Below are 16,733 nucleotides of genomic sequence, written 5' to 3'. Positions count from 1 at the left end.
AAGCAAAGGGATTGGTTAATTTCTGAGGGCTTGTAGTGGTAAAGGAACTCGCCCATAGTAAGAGGACGATCCCCTTCAAATACCTCCCTACAAAAAACTTGCATAGAGATGACTAGCCTCCATGTGTTAGGACTAAACTGACATATTCCTAAGCCTAACCTGGTGAGTAACTCCCTAACAAAGGCATTAAGGGGCAAATTCCAGGGGGTTGTAGAAACATTTAGAGCAACTCCAGGAGGTTGTAGAAACATTTAGATTGACATGGTGTAACCCGTTCAGACATGGTGATGTTGACTCCAGGGGGTTGTAGACATGGTGAGTAACTCCAGGGGGTTGTAGAAACATTTAGATTGACATGGTGCAACCCATTCAGACATTAGAGCACTCAAAGTGCTATTTCAGGTCAAATTAACCAAAATTATCCTAGTCAACCCTAGGTTGACTAAAAGTCAAAGTCAGTCAAAATCATCCAAAAATGACATTTTTTATGTTTCTACATCAAACTCAAGCTACTCGGTGATGTTCATCGAGTTTAACTCGAGGTTGGCTCCTAGAGGCACTAGAACCCTAATTTTGATTTGACCATCAGAATGGATTGGGACTATTGCCATTGCGAAGATTATCAAATTCCCTTTCCAACGAATATCTAGAAAATCGTAAAAGTGCATCAGCATGCTTCCTAAGGCCATAACTTTTGATCCAATCGTTGAATTTTCAATTTCTTTAGTGTTTTGGAAACTAGATATCCAGAGCTTTCAAGGGACACCAAGATGAGCTCAATCCATGTCTGGGAAGGCCTTCAAATACATGTCTGAAGTTGAACTGGGAAAAGGCCAAAGTTGCTAACGTCAACAAGGTGGCCGCGCAGGCCTACAAGGTGTGCCAGCAACTGAAAAGTCACTTTTCAACTATAAAAGCCTCCAGACCCCTTATTTTCCAACAAAAAAAAATAAAATAAAAAATAAAATAAATAATTCAGGGAAGTTTTAGGCAAATTCTCTCTATCTCCTCTCTCTATTTTCTCTCCCAAATACATCAAAACACCCTCAAACACCTTAGATTCTCATCTTTTTTCTTCAATCTTCAAGGTAGTGTTCTTGCACTCAATCTTCCTCTTCTTGGTTCCATACCTTAGATTTGAGGTTTAGGGGTGTGGATGTAGCTTTTTAGCTACAATACACACCATTTTCCTTTTGTGGCTTTTCCTAGCTTCTTTTTGCTTAATAAAATGCTTTTATTGTTTTCCTTAGCGTTTTCTTTCTTCCTAGCATGTTCTTATAGTTTTACTAGCATGTTTCCTTGCTTATGCCATGATTTATTTCTTTGATGTTGTTGGCCTAGCCTTCTTGGGCTAGGATATGTCTAAATTTAATGTTTGTGCTTAAATCCACATGTTTTTAGATTCTCACATACAATCCTATGAGCGGATACCAACATCTAACCCCTGCTAGTGAGGGATCAACACTTATTCTCACATACAACCCTGTGAGCGGGCTTACACATATACTTGATCAATTCTAAAAACACTTATTTTCAGTCACATATCGCAAAAGAAAATTTTATACAAAATATAATAATTTCGTTAATATTTAGTTATTTCAAATAAATAGGCATATCGAAGATCACAATATCAAATTTAAACATAAATTAAAGGATGCTTGACTCTCTTAGGGAATGAATAAGAACTGAAGAGTTTATATACATATTTTTACAATTCTTGAGTAAGTTTGAAAAACCAAATTGCTAAAAGAAACGTCTAAAATACCATTTGGAAAATAAGAATATGACTTTGAAATCACTTGGTTTTAAACAGCATAAAGAACAAGAATCTTTTTAGAAAACTTATCTTGAAACTCAATTCCTTTTTGAAAATAGTTTCGTTTAGACATCATCTTTTAAATGAGATTTAGATGTTCAAAACTTTATTTAAAATTCAAAATTTCTCTTTAAAACATTATTTAAAAGTCGAAGTTTCTATTTAAATGACATAAAGAAATGCATTTTGATAAACTTTAGAAAACGTAAGATTAAAAACATTACTTTTGAAAACTTTTGACTTCTAAGAACCTAATGAACAAAACTTGTGCATATTACGCATAATTACTTACAGCACTTGAATCACTCTGAAAGTCCAGCTGAAACACGCTCTAAAAAGTCTCAAAATACTCTTAAATAGGACCTATAATTAACAGTGGAAATTACTTAATATCCTCCACAAAATATAAAACTTATCAAATTATACAAACTAACACACTAAGATTAAACTTAGCTTAATTAAATAATAACACTGATGCAAGGCATCTCTACCCAAAAATATGTTTCCTTGAATTTATCAAAACTCAAAGGCAGTAGCCAAAACTTTAGGATATAATATATGTCCTAAACGGAAAGTAAAACCTTGACATGAATTTGTCTCTACAACCCCAAAGAAAAACGCCAATGAAAAACGTTAAAGCCATTCTAATATATATAACCCCAATCGTTAAAGCCATATTCATGTTTAAGATTTGAAATTCCATGATTTTGTTCTAAAATACTAATCGTAGGCAACCTAGTGAAATTGTGTACAGACTACTAGCAATTTAATCTAATATATATCATCTTTTGTTAGACCCAAAGTCCTCAAATTCAACGGGTAACCAATATAAATTACAACACTACCATAAACATAAGAGTATAACCATCAGATCTTTATTTCAATAACACTAATATACAAACATCTATCCACTGTAATCAAATTAGCATGACTTAATTTTACCATGTTGCCAAAACCATAAATATATCTCAAGATTTATAAACAGTATAGTAATATTAAGATGGGGTTCTCACCTTGATTTCGTAGCCAAACCTTATGCCATTAAACAATTTTTCCTCCTTCTTCTCGCGCTACCTCTCTCTCTCCCCCTCAAATTTTCTTTGGCATCCACTTTTACTAAGAAACCCTTCTGATGAAAACCCTAATTTATCTTCTCATCTACCTTATATTTTAACACATCAGAGATGTGGGCTTGGTGAGGTAGTGGGATGGAATTTAAAGCCCACTTGAACTTATCTCTTTAGTCTCCAAGAGGCCCATAAAACATCTTCCTCTTTTATTTATTTATCAATTTTAACTACCGCACTAAATTGTATGCACTAAAACTTTAATTTTCTCACCTATTTTGGCAACACTACAAAATTGTCTACTCCCATCTTACTATGCACACACATATAGTACCTCAACTCTATATTAATAATGACGAGGAAATTAGTGACCTTGGACAAGGTTTTTCTCCAAACTAGTTTAAAGAGAAATATTCTAATCTCATCATATATCTTTTTATTAAATGTGAATTTTGAAAATCTAACAGGTGGATTACATGTTCTTTATGTTCTTAACGTGCATGTTAAATTTCGTTCAAATTAGATCTATAAACTTATGTCTTGTGCATAATTTTTTACCAAAAACTTGAAATTTAAATATTTCATTGATGACATTGTTATTGATCTCTAATCTTCTTGAAATTTTGCAAGCTTGGAGAATATATTAAGGACATGCAATCTAAGAGTTAGATTTTCAAAAATCACATGCAATAAAAAGATATATAAAGAGTTTGAATAGTTTCTCTTAGTTTGGAGATAAGGTTTCCATTGACTTAGGGGCCAAAATGCAATTTATGAAGGTTTGGGGGCCAAAGTGTTATGTTGTAGAAAGTTTTTGTGAATGAGCTGGTTGTTTGTTTTTGAGTATAAGGTTAAGTGGGCTTGAGAAAAATTATTGGGCCATTGGGCTGAGATTTTAAGGAGTGGAGATTTGTTAATTTCGAATTAGGCTAGAATTTGAGTTGGGTTTATTACTTTATTTTATGGGCTTGACATACAAGTTTCAGATTGGGCCATGAGAGAGCTAGGCTTAGACCAAGGGAGTTTAGTTGCTAAGCGGTCCTAAGGACTGAGTTCAAACTTGGCTGGCATGGGTTGGACCTCATCAAATGGGTCAGGCAAGAATGGTGGACAAGTATGTATCGCTTGCATACGAGAAATTAAAATTTTAATTATCTGGTCAAAAGCTATATCATTCTAATGGTTTAGATTTTATTTATTTTCTTCTTGTGGTTGGTTCATTCTAGCATGTTCGAAGTTTTGGGATGCCTAAAAAGTGTGGTCACACAAACATGTTATCACCATCAATCAAATGAAAAGGTTTGTTTTAAATGTACTACAAATTTATAGGCTCCAAAATATGATTTGGTGTGGGATCACTAATATTGAAGTCTTGGTTGTATATATTTTACATGATAGTAGTAAACATGAGTAGAATTCAATCAACCCAACCCAACACTTAAATCTATTATGCTTCTAAATTTACCCAACCACTATGCTTCCCACAAGTCTTCTTTTACACCTTACATATACTTAAATTGTCTTTCAATATATGCATGCATTATTATTTTACTAGATGTGATCAGCTACAAAAAAATATGCTTTATTATTATTATTTTGGGTCACTGACCAAATTCAAATATTTAGGTAAACCACATTAAGTTTTGGTTAAGTTAATAATTATAAGCCTTTTAAATATATGAATATAATGAGATTATGGTACGATTTGATTAAATTGAAATATAATTTCTAAGAAATATAAATAAAGCAAATGATTGCTCAATAAAGTATTAAACATCATTAATACCAATATATCATTTATAGTCCTAACAACTAATAGTTGTTCTTCATATATAAACTTTTTTCCCCCCAAATGTTTGTTTCAAGATATTGTAATATCATCAAGAAATTCACAATCCCTCAAAGGTAAAAAGTACTTTTAATGTCCTTTTTATTATTATTGCTAAAAAAACTACAACCCACTTATAAAACTCATTATATTGCAATTCCATTAGATATACAATCTGCTTCATTTAGTGGTTGACCCAAGATTTAAGTCTAACGGGGCAAGATTAAAAGACAATATTAAAAGAAAAATAATTTAAATATATTAATCCATAACAGTAACAAAATAAATTGTAAATAAACAATTGTAATTACAAGTATATGTTTCATATTGTTAAAAGAAAGAAACAAAAATAACAAATTCATAGTTACTAACAGTTGAAAGAAGAGATTAATGTAAATCTACAAAGTTTTTTTTTTTTTTTAGAAAAATAAATACATAAAGTTTAGACATCTAATTTGATTCCTTAAAATGAATTAAGAAAAAAAAATTCATCTATAAGTTTTTTATTTTATTTTATGAAATCTAAAAATATTAAAAATTTAGCAAATACTTGTAAACTTGTATATATGTCTTCTTGTCTTATTGCTACTTAAAATATGTAAAATTCAACATTTATTTCTCTATCCTTCTAAGTATTTAAAATTTAAGTTTATAACAAAAATTCAGATTTAAGTTTATAACAAAAATTTAGATTTTGAAATTGTAAAATAGTTAAGAAATAACGGCATTTCATCATTCATTTATGGGATAAGATATTTATGAGATGAGCAAGAAAGAAAGTGCTGTGAATAGTGAAATAGGTAAAAAATAAACATGTAAAAAACATGATACAATATAAAAACTAAAAAAAAAAACAAAATATGAGGTTAGGACTTAGGACTTAGACATGTCAGGGGAGCTTTATCCCTTATTTTTGGTATGTTTCTTTAAGGTGGGAGTGGGGCTTTTTTTAAAATTTTTTTTTTTTTAATCAGAGGAGTCAAAGTGTCAAACTTTTTTAAAATGTATCACTAATACAATAACTATAAGGCATTTTTACAGAGCCAGAGGGTGCAAGTGCCCCCCCTCGCACCATGCTGCCTCCGCCTCTGGCACCATTCCATTAGATTTCAAAAGCATAACATATTTTTACTAACTACACTTTTGAACAATAGAAAATGTCTTTTTTTGTTTTTTAGAAGAGTGTCATTTTGTATTACTTGAACTCTAAAACAAGACTATTTTACCCTTAATTTTAATAATGACCTCATATGTTTTTTTTTTTTTTTGTTGTTGTCAATTCTGGAGTTTTCCACCTACGTGAAATTATTATTTTACCCTTGAGTATTTGAAGAATTAATTTTAATAATTAAAATATAATTTCACCCTTGAGTATTTGAAGAATGAATTTTAATAATTAAAAATTATATGTTTGAAATATTTCAATAATCCATTGATCCATTCAAATTAGATCTATCACACCTATTTGTTTTGTTGGATGGAAGGAGAGAGAATGGAAGACATGTTCCATTTTCCTTTGTTTGGTTTAAAAAATAAAAGGAGATAAAAGAAATGTGGAGAGTATGACTTTTTTTTTTAATTTACTTTTATATCCTTGAAATTAATTATTACTTTATAATTTACAAAAATAAAATAATAAAATAAATTTTTTAAAAAGTGTTACATTCACAACACTTTACTGCAAATCCTAAGTGTTAAGGTTCTAATTTAAACCCACCACTAAAATGATATTTTTGCCTAATAATAATCAATATTAACTTTTTTTTTTTTTTTTCCAAAAGCAATCAATATTAACTTAGCATGTAGAATTTATTGCAAAAGTGTTATAAAATATTGTGCACGTCACATTTCTCAAGTTTTTAAAATTAATTTTTTTTTAAATTTTCACTGTGAAGTAATTTCTTTCCCTTCTAATTTTTCCCTTCACCTCCCTACTTTTTTCTCTTTTATTTCTTTCTTTTCCATGCAACCAAATGAAAAATAATAATAACACTAATACTAAAACTACAGATTAAAAAATATTTTAAAAAAAGGGGAATATAGAATCAAATGAAAAATAAAAATAATAATAAGAATTTATTAAAATCAAACCTATGTAATTCACAATTTTTTTAAAAAATAATAATAAAACTAGATATTAAAAAAAATTAAAAAGGGAAAATAGAATCAAAGGTTCCAGAAACAGTATACTCTAAGAGGGGGCGAAAAGGTAACTCAACCATGGTTCAGAACTTAAAAATCCGGCTATACATTAGTAAGGATGGTATAGCCCCGACGGACAGTTCAGATTAACGATCAGAAATGAATCCAACGACCGAGAACAGTTGACAAAGAACATTGTCTAATTGGTTAAAGGCTATTTCGGTTTCTCTTTCTCCTCTGCACCACAACTGTTGCGAAAACATAGCAAAAAAAAAAATTAAAAAAATAATCAAACAAAAAAAAAATCAATCTATCAAAATCTTAAATTAGGGTTAGAATTAGGGTTAGGGTTAGGGTTTCTTGGAGAGAGAGAGAGAGAGAGAGAGAGAGAGAGATGAAATGGAGATGGACTACGTGAGTGAGTTCCCTCATTCTCACATGGATCGGCGACCCAGAAAGAGACCCAAGTTAGCTTGGGACCTCGCTCAATCCAAAACAAACAAGGTACAGCTTTTTCTTCATTTTTTTGTGTAATACCTAGAAAAAAAAAATTAAAAGGAAGGTTATTTAAGTAAATTTGTTTATGGGGTCAATTTTATAATTAATATTTCTAAGGGATTTTTAGAAAATAAGGTTGAAACCCTAGCTATATATAAGCTTATTATGTCAACGTATATGGGGAGATATTTTAAGAGGGGAGACTACCCAAATTACTTCAGTAGAGAAGGTTTAATTGCAAGATTGAGGTAAGAGCTTAAGAATTTCTTTCTTGCCAATTCTAAGTTTTATTTAGAATTAGAGTATTTTTTTTTTTATGTGGGTATTTTGGCCAGTAGTGAAATTATTTAATTATTCAAGAGTTTTAATGATGCAAACGAAGAAAAGTTTGGATTTATTTTCAATAAACTAGACGCTATTACTGCAAATGCTTCTATGTTCAGTAACTTAAATCTTTATTTATGCCTTTTGCTGCGTTGAATGGAGATGGAATTTGCATATTTTTAGACTTCGTGAGATAAGTTTCTGCACAGCCCTTTATTTAAGGAATAGTATCAAATTATTGGAGTTGAGGTCTGACAAGTTAAAAAAAAGAAAAAAAAAAGAAAAAAAGAAAATTGTATACCCGTAAAAGCCTAGGTGCTTTGATAGAGATGATATAGTCATGTATTTAGTTTTGTCCTCATCTCAAAAGTGAGCTAAAGGTGGCAGGTGGCAGGAAAGTAAAGGAAATTATATATTATAAATATGTGGATTTTTTTGTGAGTTAATAATGAGAAATTATTAGTTTTTTTAGTAATTTCTCTTCTGGCCGGGTACCATTATAAGTTCTTCTTAAATGATTTAATTATTGAGTAAATGATACTTATAAAATTGTTTTAGATGAAATTTAAGGATTTTTAGAGGAAGTGTTAGGGAAAAGTTTCTTTTGGAATAGCTTTTGGAGGTAAGTAACATTATTCTAATAGGTTTTATTTTGCGTATTTTAACTATTGAAAATTGTTTACAGTTGCTACAATTTTATTTTTATTGTATTACTGATTTCAAGTAAAAAATTATCACAAATATATTTGATTATTGAATATATGATGTATTTTATTTAATTGTTTTTAGCTATACCGATTCAAAGTAAAGAATAAAGAACTTTCACAAATATACATGAGAATTGAATATAAGATTTATTTTATTTAATTGTTTTTGTTTTTAGCTATATTGATTTAAAGTAAAGAATTATAGAAATGTCACAAATAGATTTGAATATTGAATATATGATTATATGTATATATATATATATATGAATAGGATATATTTTTGTTAGAAACTATGATTTCATATACATGATTATGAACAATCTGACTATGAACTTATTCTGATACCCAGCCAATGAGGGTTATTCATTGGTACTCTGATACCCAGCCAATAGGGGTTGTTCATTGGTACTCTGATACCTAGCCAATTTATTCATTGGATTCTGATACCCAAACCAATGGGAGTTATTCATTGGTACTCTGATACCCAGCCAATGGGAGTTATTCATTGGTACTCTGATGCCCAATCACAAGGATATAGCGAGACCATAGTCACAAGGTTGTTAAGAATATGAATTACGTTTGAATATTTGAACTATTTTAAGTCCTTAAAACTGCATATGTGAATTTGGAAATGTTTGAGTATTTGAATTATTTTTTTTGGTCATTAAAACTGCTTATGTATCTTTTTGGAACATATTGTAAGTTATAGCTTTGATATATGGAAAACTGACTACTTTCCAAACCATCTATGATATATTTGTCAGATTAAAGTATGTGATCTATTTGTAATTTATTATTTTAAGACTATGAAACTGCTTCAATTATTTTGAAACACACATAGTATATTATAACTTTGAAAACACATATTACATCTTTTCCTTTACAGATCTATTGCTTGATAGAACTTATTAAGATTTTGGTTACTTATTGAGTTGTCAACTCACCCCCCCCCCCATGTGTGTTTTTTTTTTTTTTTTAAATAATTTTGCAAAGATTGCTTTTCTGTTTGGTTGATGAGAAACAGAGAGGTGAATACCTTAAAAAGAATAGTGGTTTAAGGTGAGGGAGGGGGAGAGGGGGGATGTTTTATTAATTATTTTTTTGTTTGGCGGAGTATGAATATATGGCTGTGTGTAGACTGAGTCAGGAATATATTGTGGGCAAGATTTTGAGAGTGGGACAAGCTTTGGACCTTCAAGGATACTACCAGACCATGCTAGTCTATTTGTAAAGGGGATTGGCTCAAAAAGGCTCTCCCCCATGGTGTGACGATGACAAAGATGGACATTACATGTTTGTGCTTGGAGATAATTTGACATCACGCTGTAATTACGCACAATCACCATTGAAAAGCTTTTGTTACATTCTATTAGCTGCCCCGAAGCATGATAAAATTTTCCACCAAACTATTGATCACAAGTTCATAGTCTTTTGTTATTTTCTTTACATAGCTTTCTAAAACTAAATTTATCCTCACTTTTAATTATTAGTTATGAGTGTGATTTATGAGTAGAAAATTACTGATATACGAATAGGAGGATAGTATTTAGGGTAGTGGAGATAATATGGAATTGGATAATAGATGGTTTATTTTCAGGCATTTTGTATAGGTTTTTATAGTTTCTTAGTGTCGTCAGTTCTCTGTCTTGTGCAACAGGAGTCTAAAACAGTCTTCATATTCAATCATCCTCACCCCAACTCCAAAAACCAAAAAAAGGAAATTCATCCATGTTAGGACATATGTGATTCACTTGTTAAGAACATATGTCACTCTTTTATGTAATTGGCTAATCTTTTGACAAAACGCAATTTACTTGTACTTTGGTAGATCTAGGTTGTGTTAAAATACTTCAAGGAACCATGTTTCAAGATCAAGTGTTGAAACCTTCAACTCTATCCAAGAAAACAAGCTGAAAGTGCAAAGTTACTAAAACTCGACAGCTAGCATGTGTCGAGATTTAAAGAAGCTGTTTTGCCCGTGACTTGACAGCTTCTATCTATCGAGGTTTATAAAATCAGAATTTCTGATATGCAATCTTGCGATGTTTTTCACACACAACATGCAATATTCTTTGCTACTCTTAATATATGTGTAGGTACAATGTGATTTGGCCATCACAAGGTTTTACATGTGTTAATGTATACTCACTAAACTGTTTTAACTTGTTTTTAAAATATAAAATTTGTTAGACTTGTTTAGTGTGTGTGTGTGTGTGTGTGTGTGTGTGTGTTTTTGAGGATCCAAGTGCTTAGTTTCTTCTTAAGAGATGTTTTTGAGAGCTTAATATGTTGATTGGATTAGTGTTTGAGTTGCATGTTGGATTGCATTCATATCTGTGTTTTTCTCTTCTCGAAAAACTGTTTTTAAAAGCTATCTCGACACCTCCTCGATACCTTGCTATCCGTTAAGCTTCGTAAGCTTTTTCTTATCGTAATCTCAACACCTCCTCGACACCTGGTGGATCGATCGAGAAATCTCCTGCCTCCTTGATAAATTCTCAACACTTGGCCGATCGATTGAGCTTTTGTCCTCAATCTGGTGTTTTATCCCTCGATGCCTACTTGACACCTTCAGCTGTCGACGTTCTTTTTCTCGACACCTCCCTCGATAGCTGTCTTGACACCTCTCGATACCTCATCTGTCAAGATTTACTGAGAAATGCTATATATACACCTCGTGCGATCCAGTTTTCATTTTCTCTCAATCTCTTTCTTGATAGCTCTCTGTTTTCTCTCCTAAACACTCTCATCTCACTCCAATCTTGCTCCTCAAGGTTTCTTCAAGCTTCCTCAAGTTTTTCTTCACTTGGTAAGCTTCCTATCTCTTCATTCTTCATGCATTTCATGATTTGAAACCTAGGTTTTGTGGTTTTTGAAAACTTTTAGGGTTTTTCAAAATTGATGAGTTTTTCTTGCAATTTTGGGTTAGGTTTTCATTTAAATGTGTTTAAAACCTCATTCATTGCATCACATTTGTATTATAATAGTATGTTCATGCATTTAGATGTGTGCAATATGTTTATGTGCTGGTAGGATTAGATTGGGCTGAACCTATGATGCTTTTTACTTAGCATGTCACATGTTCATGCATTTTCATGCATATGTACTCTATTTTCAATATATTTTGATATATTTGAAATGTTTTTGGACTTTTCTATTTGTCTCCTTCTCTCCCTCTCCCTTTTTGTTTATGTTAGTCGTGTCTATGGCACCTAAACGTAAGTCTGCTCCGTCTCGGAACCTTCTTCATTTCGGGCATCATCTTTTTCTTATGATACTACTCATTTTAACATTCGGTTCTGTGATGAGGATGCCCAAAAGGCCTACTCGGAGAACTTTTCTCGACGAGGTGTTCATTTGGAATGCAGAGTCATTTTGGCGAACTTCGTCGATACTAACCTTCTCAATGTCATTCACAGTCAAGGATGGACGTCACTGTGATGTCCCGGTATGCTTATTGAAGAGTTTTACTCCAACATGCACGGGATTGATTCTTCAGTACCTCTCTTTCACACTCGTGTTAGAGGTACGCATTTTGCTGTCACATCGCAGCTTGTTGTGGATGTGCTTCGAGTTCCGAGGGTAGAGCATCCTAACTACCCCGATTATGAGCGTCTGAGAACTATGTCCAAAGATGAGATAATGTCTGCTTTCTCTAAGCACCCATATGTTTGGGATGAGCATCAGTTTACACCATGTTGGCCTTTTGCTAAAGGTCCTAGATTCATGAACATGGTGATGACTTTTGTTTTTCACCCACTCTCTCACTATAACTCTATCACAGAGCCTCGTGCTCGCTTTTTGCTTTCCTTGTTAGAGCACCTCACTATAGATTTTCCTTCACACTTTTTTCTTTTCATCATAGATGTGTTTAGGGATATGGCTACCCGTGATAAGCACATCTTCCCTTCAGCTATCACGCGGATTCTACGCCACTTTTCTATTCTTTTTCCCTCTTCTGATCACTTTTCTGTCATGTGTGCCATAGATGCCACTACCGTAAAATGTAATGAGGCTCAGTTTAGGTCACGACAGGAGTTAGTAGCTCCTCCCTTTGGTTCGACTCCATCTCGTTCGGCACCCTCTCGGTCTGCTCTATCTACATCTACTCATTTCTCTTCTATGGGCAATGTATCTCTTGGAGACATCATGGTGTAGCTGCAGCGCATGGATGCTCACCTTGATACACTCTCTCAAAGTTGTATCAGGTGAACATTCATGTCAGTCGTATTGCACGATGGCAGGCGGCTATGGGTGGCTATGCTTTTGAGGCTACTCCTTCACCACCTCCTCTAGTGGCTTCTGATTCTGATGCTTCGGATGATGGTGATGATGATGATACTTTGGATGATGATGATGGAGATGCTAGCTTTACTAATGAGATGTCTACTTGACACTCTACCCTTTGTCACTCGTGACAAAAAAGGGGAGTAATTTTGGGATATGAAAGTAGTCATCTTAGGGGGAGAGTTAGTATAGGACTTTTTGTTAGAGGGAGTGTTGATACTTGAGGAATGTAGTGAGGATATGATGTATCTTTTCTTTTCTTTCTGTTATAGATATATTGTTCTTGTACATTGGATCTTATGATCATTTTTACATACTTTGTACTTATCTTTCTTATATGTTGATGTATGTTTCTTTCACCTACCTTACATGTGTTATTTTTTTTTTCTCTCTTTATACACATGCTTCTTATACTTGTATGCAATCTATTATTTCTGTTTCACACAAAGATGTCTTGATGAGTTTTGTTTAAAGTGTTTTAGAAATACAAGTTGTCAAAATCTACTTGTCATAAACTCTCTTCTTGCAAAGTTTTTCAAGAGTTTGTGTTAGGATAGATTTTATTGTATTCAACAAGTGAATATAAGTTGAGTGATTTATGACTTCTCTCATATCTCATTTGTTTGTTGTGGTTTTGTCACGGATTGCCAAATGAGGAGATTGTTAGAACATATGTGGTTCACTTCTTGAGAACATATGTCAATCTTTTGTGTAATTGGTTAATCTTTTGACAAAACACACTTTACTTGTATTTGGGTAGATCTAGGTTGTGTTGAAATACTTCAAGAAACTATGTTTCAAGATCAAGTGTTGAAGCCTTCAAGTCTGTCCAAGAAAACAAGTTGAAAGTGCAAAGTTACTAAAGCTCGACAGCTAGCATATGTCGAGATTTAAAGAAGCTGTTTTGCCCATGGCTCGACAACTTCTATCTATCGAGGTTTATAAAATCAGAATTTCTGATATGATTTCTTGGGATATGTGGATGTGTCTTTGGGCCTTCTTTTCTTCTAACCCTAGACATATAAAATGATTTTTTTAAGGGCCGTAAAAGAGTTCACAAGTTGCACAAGCATTGAGCAAACTCTGTTCAAGGGAATTGTGATCGGAGACAAAGTTTTGCCCTAGTTCATCTCTTCTGAAGAAGTTGCTATGTATGTGCACCTTTCGGTTTTGTGACCAAGCATCTTCTTGATCTTCATTGTGGCTGAACTGAAGAACTTTGCAGCCAATAACTCTTTCTAGTTGATGATTGAAGTCGCGTACTGGGATCCGCGCATTGATTAGTCATGTACTTGGGAGCCGTGCATCAAAAGGGGAAACTATCACTACAAAACAAGTCTAATTGGGTATTAGGGTAAGGGTTCAACTGTAGGTTGGTAAGGTACTTGGGATTCCTTTACTTGTAACCGCTTGTTGTAATAATAGTAGAGTTTCGGGAGTAGTGACTTAAAAATTACTCAGAGGGGTTTTTGCCGTCTAGTTTTCCCCATTCGTAAAAAAATTACCGATTTATTTATTTTCCACTGCTTAATTAGTTTATTAGTGATTTGTTTGTGCTATCACGCATTTACATGTTAAATTGATTAATTAATAATTTGGCGAATTAATTAATTAATTTAATCGGAATGGGTCAATACGTTTTTGGCCTATCAATTCACCCGAAAGTCATTATGCCTTTGGGATTAATCTCACCCAATGGATTTCCTTTATATTTATTTAATTTTTTCTTCATGTACCCTTTACACAATACTCTATCAGTTTGGTTTAGTAGTTCTTGCTCTGATTAAGTCGTTCCTGTGCGTGCTTTCCTTATTGCAGATAAGATCCACAGAAAGATTGGTGAAGGTTAGTATTTTTAACTCTCTGTTTGTATTCTTTTCTTTTTTTAAGTTGAGTTTCTTCGTACAATGCATTCCTCATCCAGTATCCCTTTCATTCTTCAGGCACCTTTGGTCAGGTTCTTGAATGCTGGGATAAGGAAACAAGGGAGATGGTTGCCATAAAAGTTGTGAGGAGTATTAAAAAGTACCGTGAAGCAGCAATGATAGAAATTGATGTGCTCCTGTTGCTTGGAAAATATGACAAAACTGGAAGTCGGTGAGTGTAGTTTTGCTTATAATATTATCTCTCCTTCTGCTTCATCAGTTTTGAGATGAATTTTATATTAGTGGACTGGTTTTACTCTTTGCAGTTGTGTACAAATACGGAATTGGTTTGACTATCGTAACCATATATGTATTGTAAGTATGAGTTGATTTATGATAACATGATTTTCCCAGCTTCATAAATATTTGTGCCTTAAGACTTGCCGCTGTGATTTAAATGGTCTTAACAAGTCTTTGAGATGCTTGGACCAAGCTTATACGATTTTCTCCGGAAAAATAATTATCGCCCATTTCCTGTTGATCTTGTCCGCGAGCTTGGCAAGCAACTATTGGAATGTGTGGCACGTGTGTAGTTGTTACTTCTGCTATTTCTTTTTTATCCTTGTCAATGTTGATGGAAACAGCTCTACTGGGAATTGCTTAAAAACCTTCTTTTACTGCTCGGGGAATTTTGTAACATTGTTTACATAATTTTTTCATTTTGGCGTTATACATGAAAACTCTATTGAGTTTGAGACGTAAAAGTATTTTTTAATAAAAATAATCTGATGGTATGTGTTCTTACGTTGGTTGTGGTCTACGAATTTGGCAGTCATGCACGATATGCGCCTTATTCACACCGACTTGAAGCCTGAGAACATACTTTTTGTTTCTCCAGAGTATGTAAAAGTACCTGACTACGAGGTACACCTTCTACTATGCACGTTCTCAATTTTTGCTTTTGTAGTTCCTTGAAGGAGGATTTCATGCAATAACTTTCAATCCACTACAGTTTACATCCGGTCACCAAAAGAGGGAACCTATTATAAGCGGTTGCCAAAGTCTAGCGCAATTAAGGTTATTGATTTTGGCAGCACAGCTTATGAGCATCAAGACCACAACTATATTGTCTCTACTAGACACTACCGTACCCCCGAGGTTATTCTTGGTATGCTAATGTTTTGACTGCTCTTTTGCCAGTTCTTCCTGTTCTATATCTTGTTGAAATTTATGGGTATAAGCTTTATATGTCTTTCCAGGACTTGGATGGAGTTATCCATGTGACATATGGAGTATTGGTTGTATCTTGGTAGAACTGTGCTCTGTATGTCTAACATCTCAGATCTATGTTGAATTGTAAGCCAGATGGCTGTACTGTGCAAGTGTTACAAATGCTGATAAAGAAATGCAATTGATTGCAGGGAGAAGCTTTATTTCAGACACATGAGAACTTAGAGCATCTAGCCATGATGGAAAGGGTTCTAGGCCCATTACCTCAGCACATGTTGAAAAGAGCTGAGTGCGTTCCCATTCAAGGACTTCCATTGATTATATCAGCATTTTTATGTCTATAGAAAACAGTAGTTCATCTATGTCTACAATTGTTTCTGTTTCAGCCGCCATGCAGAGAAGTATGTCAGCAGGTGTAGATTGGACTGGCCTGAAGGTGCAGCCTCTCGTCTTCAGGTGTGTATGATGTTGCCCTTTCCTAGCTTAACTTTTGGGACAAAATGTGGATAAACCTATGCATATGATTTTGGTCTGTGTTCTGCTTTGCTTTGGCAGAATCTAGTAATGCATCTTGTAGATCACTCAGCAGGGGATCTTATTGACCTATTGCAAGGTCAATAAGATATATATATATATATATATATAAAACCAAATAAAACTTCCTGGCAGTTAAGGTTGCTGGATCCGAACAAAGTCTGTTACACAATAACCTCAAAGAGTCTCTAACCAGAAGCTGGTCAATCTTCACGTGCAGAGAGTCCAGAATAACAAAATCATGTTGGTGTACGGTTCCTTTTTTAGCAAGCACATCAGTACTTTTCTAAGCAATGGGTGATCTTGGCTGAGATTTTTGAGTAAATTAAATTGGTAGTGTCATATTTAGTCAAGGTAATTTTTATTATGTAGGACCCATTATAAGAAAGAGTTGTCTTGGGAATGTGAAATTGAACATATGAGACAAGCTAAAAT

At 33.3% G+C, this 16,733-nt stretch overlaps 1 protein-coding gene across 1 annotated transcript; it reads left to right on the top strand.

Annotated features, from left to right (window-relative positions):
- The first annotated feature begins 7,252 nt into the window (after nucleotides 1–7,252).
- Nucleotides 7,253–16,385, top strand: LOC112037155 (serine/threonine-protein kinase AFC2). Its single transcript, XM_065761391.1, is given in 11 exon segments — nucleotides 7,253–7,357; nucleotides 9,520–9,615; nucleotides 9,617–9,707; nucleotides 14,488–14,514; nucleotides 14,613–14,766; nucleotides 14,861–14,913; nucleotides 15,006–15,119; nucleotides 15,367–15,702; nucleotides 15,794–15,858; nucleotides 15,956–16,053; nucleotides 16,151–16,385. Coding segments are annotated over 11 exon segments (1,374 nt in total).
- The last annotated feature ends 348 nt before the right edge of the window (nucleotides 16,386–16,733 follow it).

Source organism: Quercus suber, unplaced genomic scaffold (genome assembly GCF_002906115.3).
Source record: "Quercus suber isolate HL8 unplaced genomic scaffold, Cork oak 2.0 scaffold_410, whole genome shotgun sequence".
NCBI classification, from domain to species: domain Eukaryota; kingdom Viridiplantae; phylum Streptophyta; class Magnoliopsida; order Fagales; family Fagaceae; genus Quercus; species Quercus suber.
Note: the sequence above shows the minus strand (reverse complement) of the source record. Positions and strands in the feature narration are given on the sequence as shown.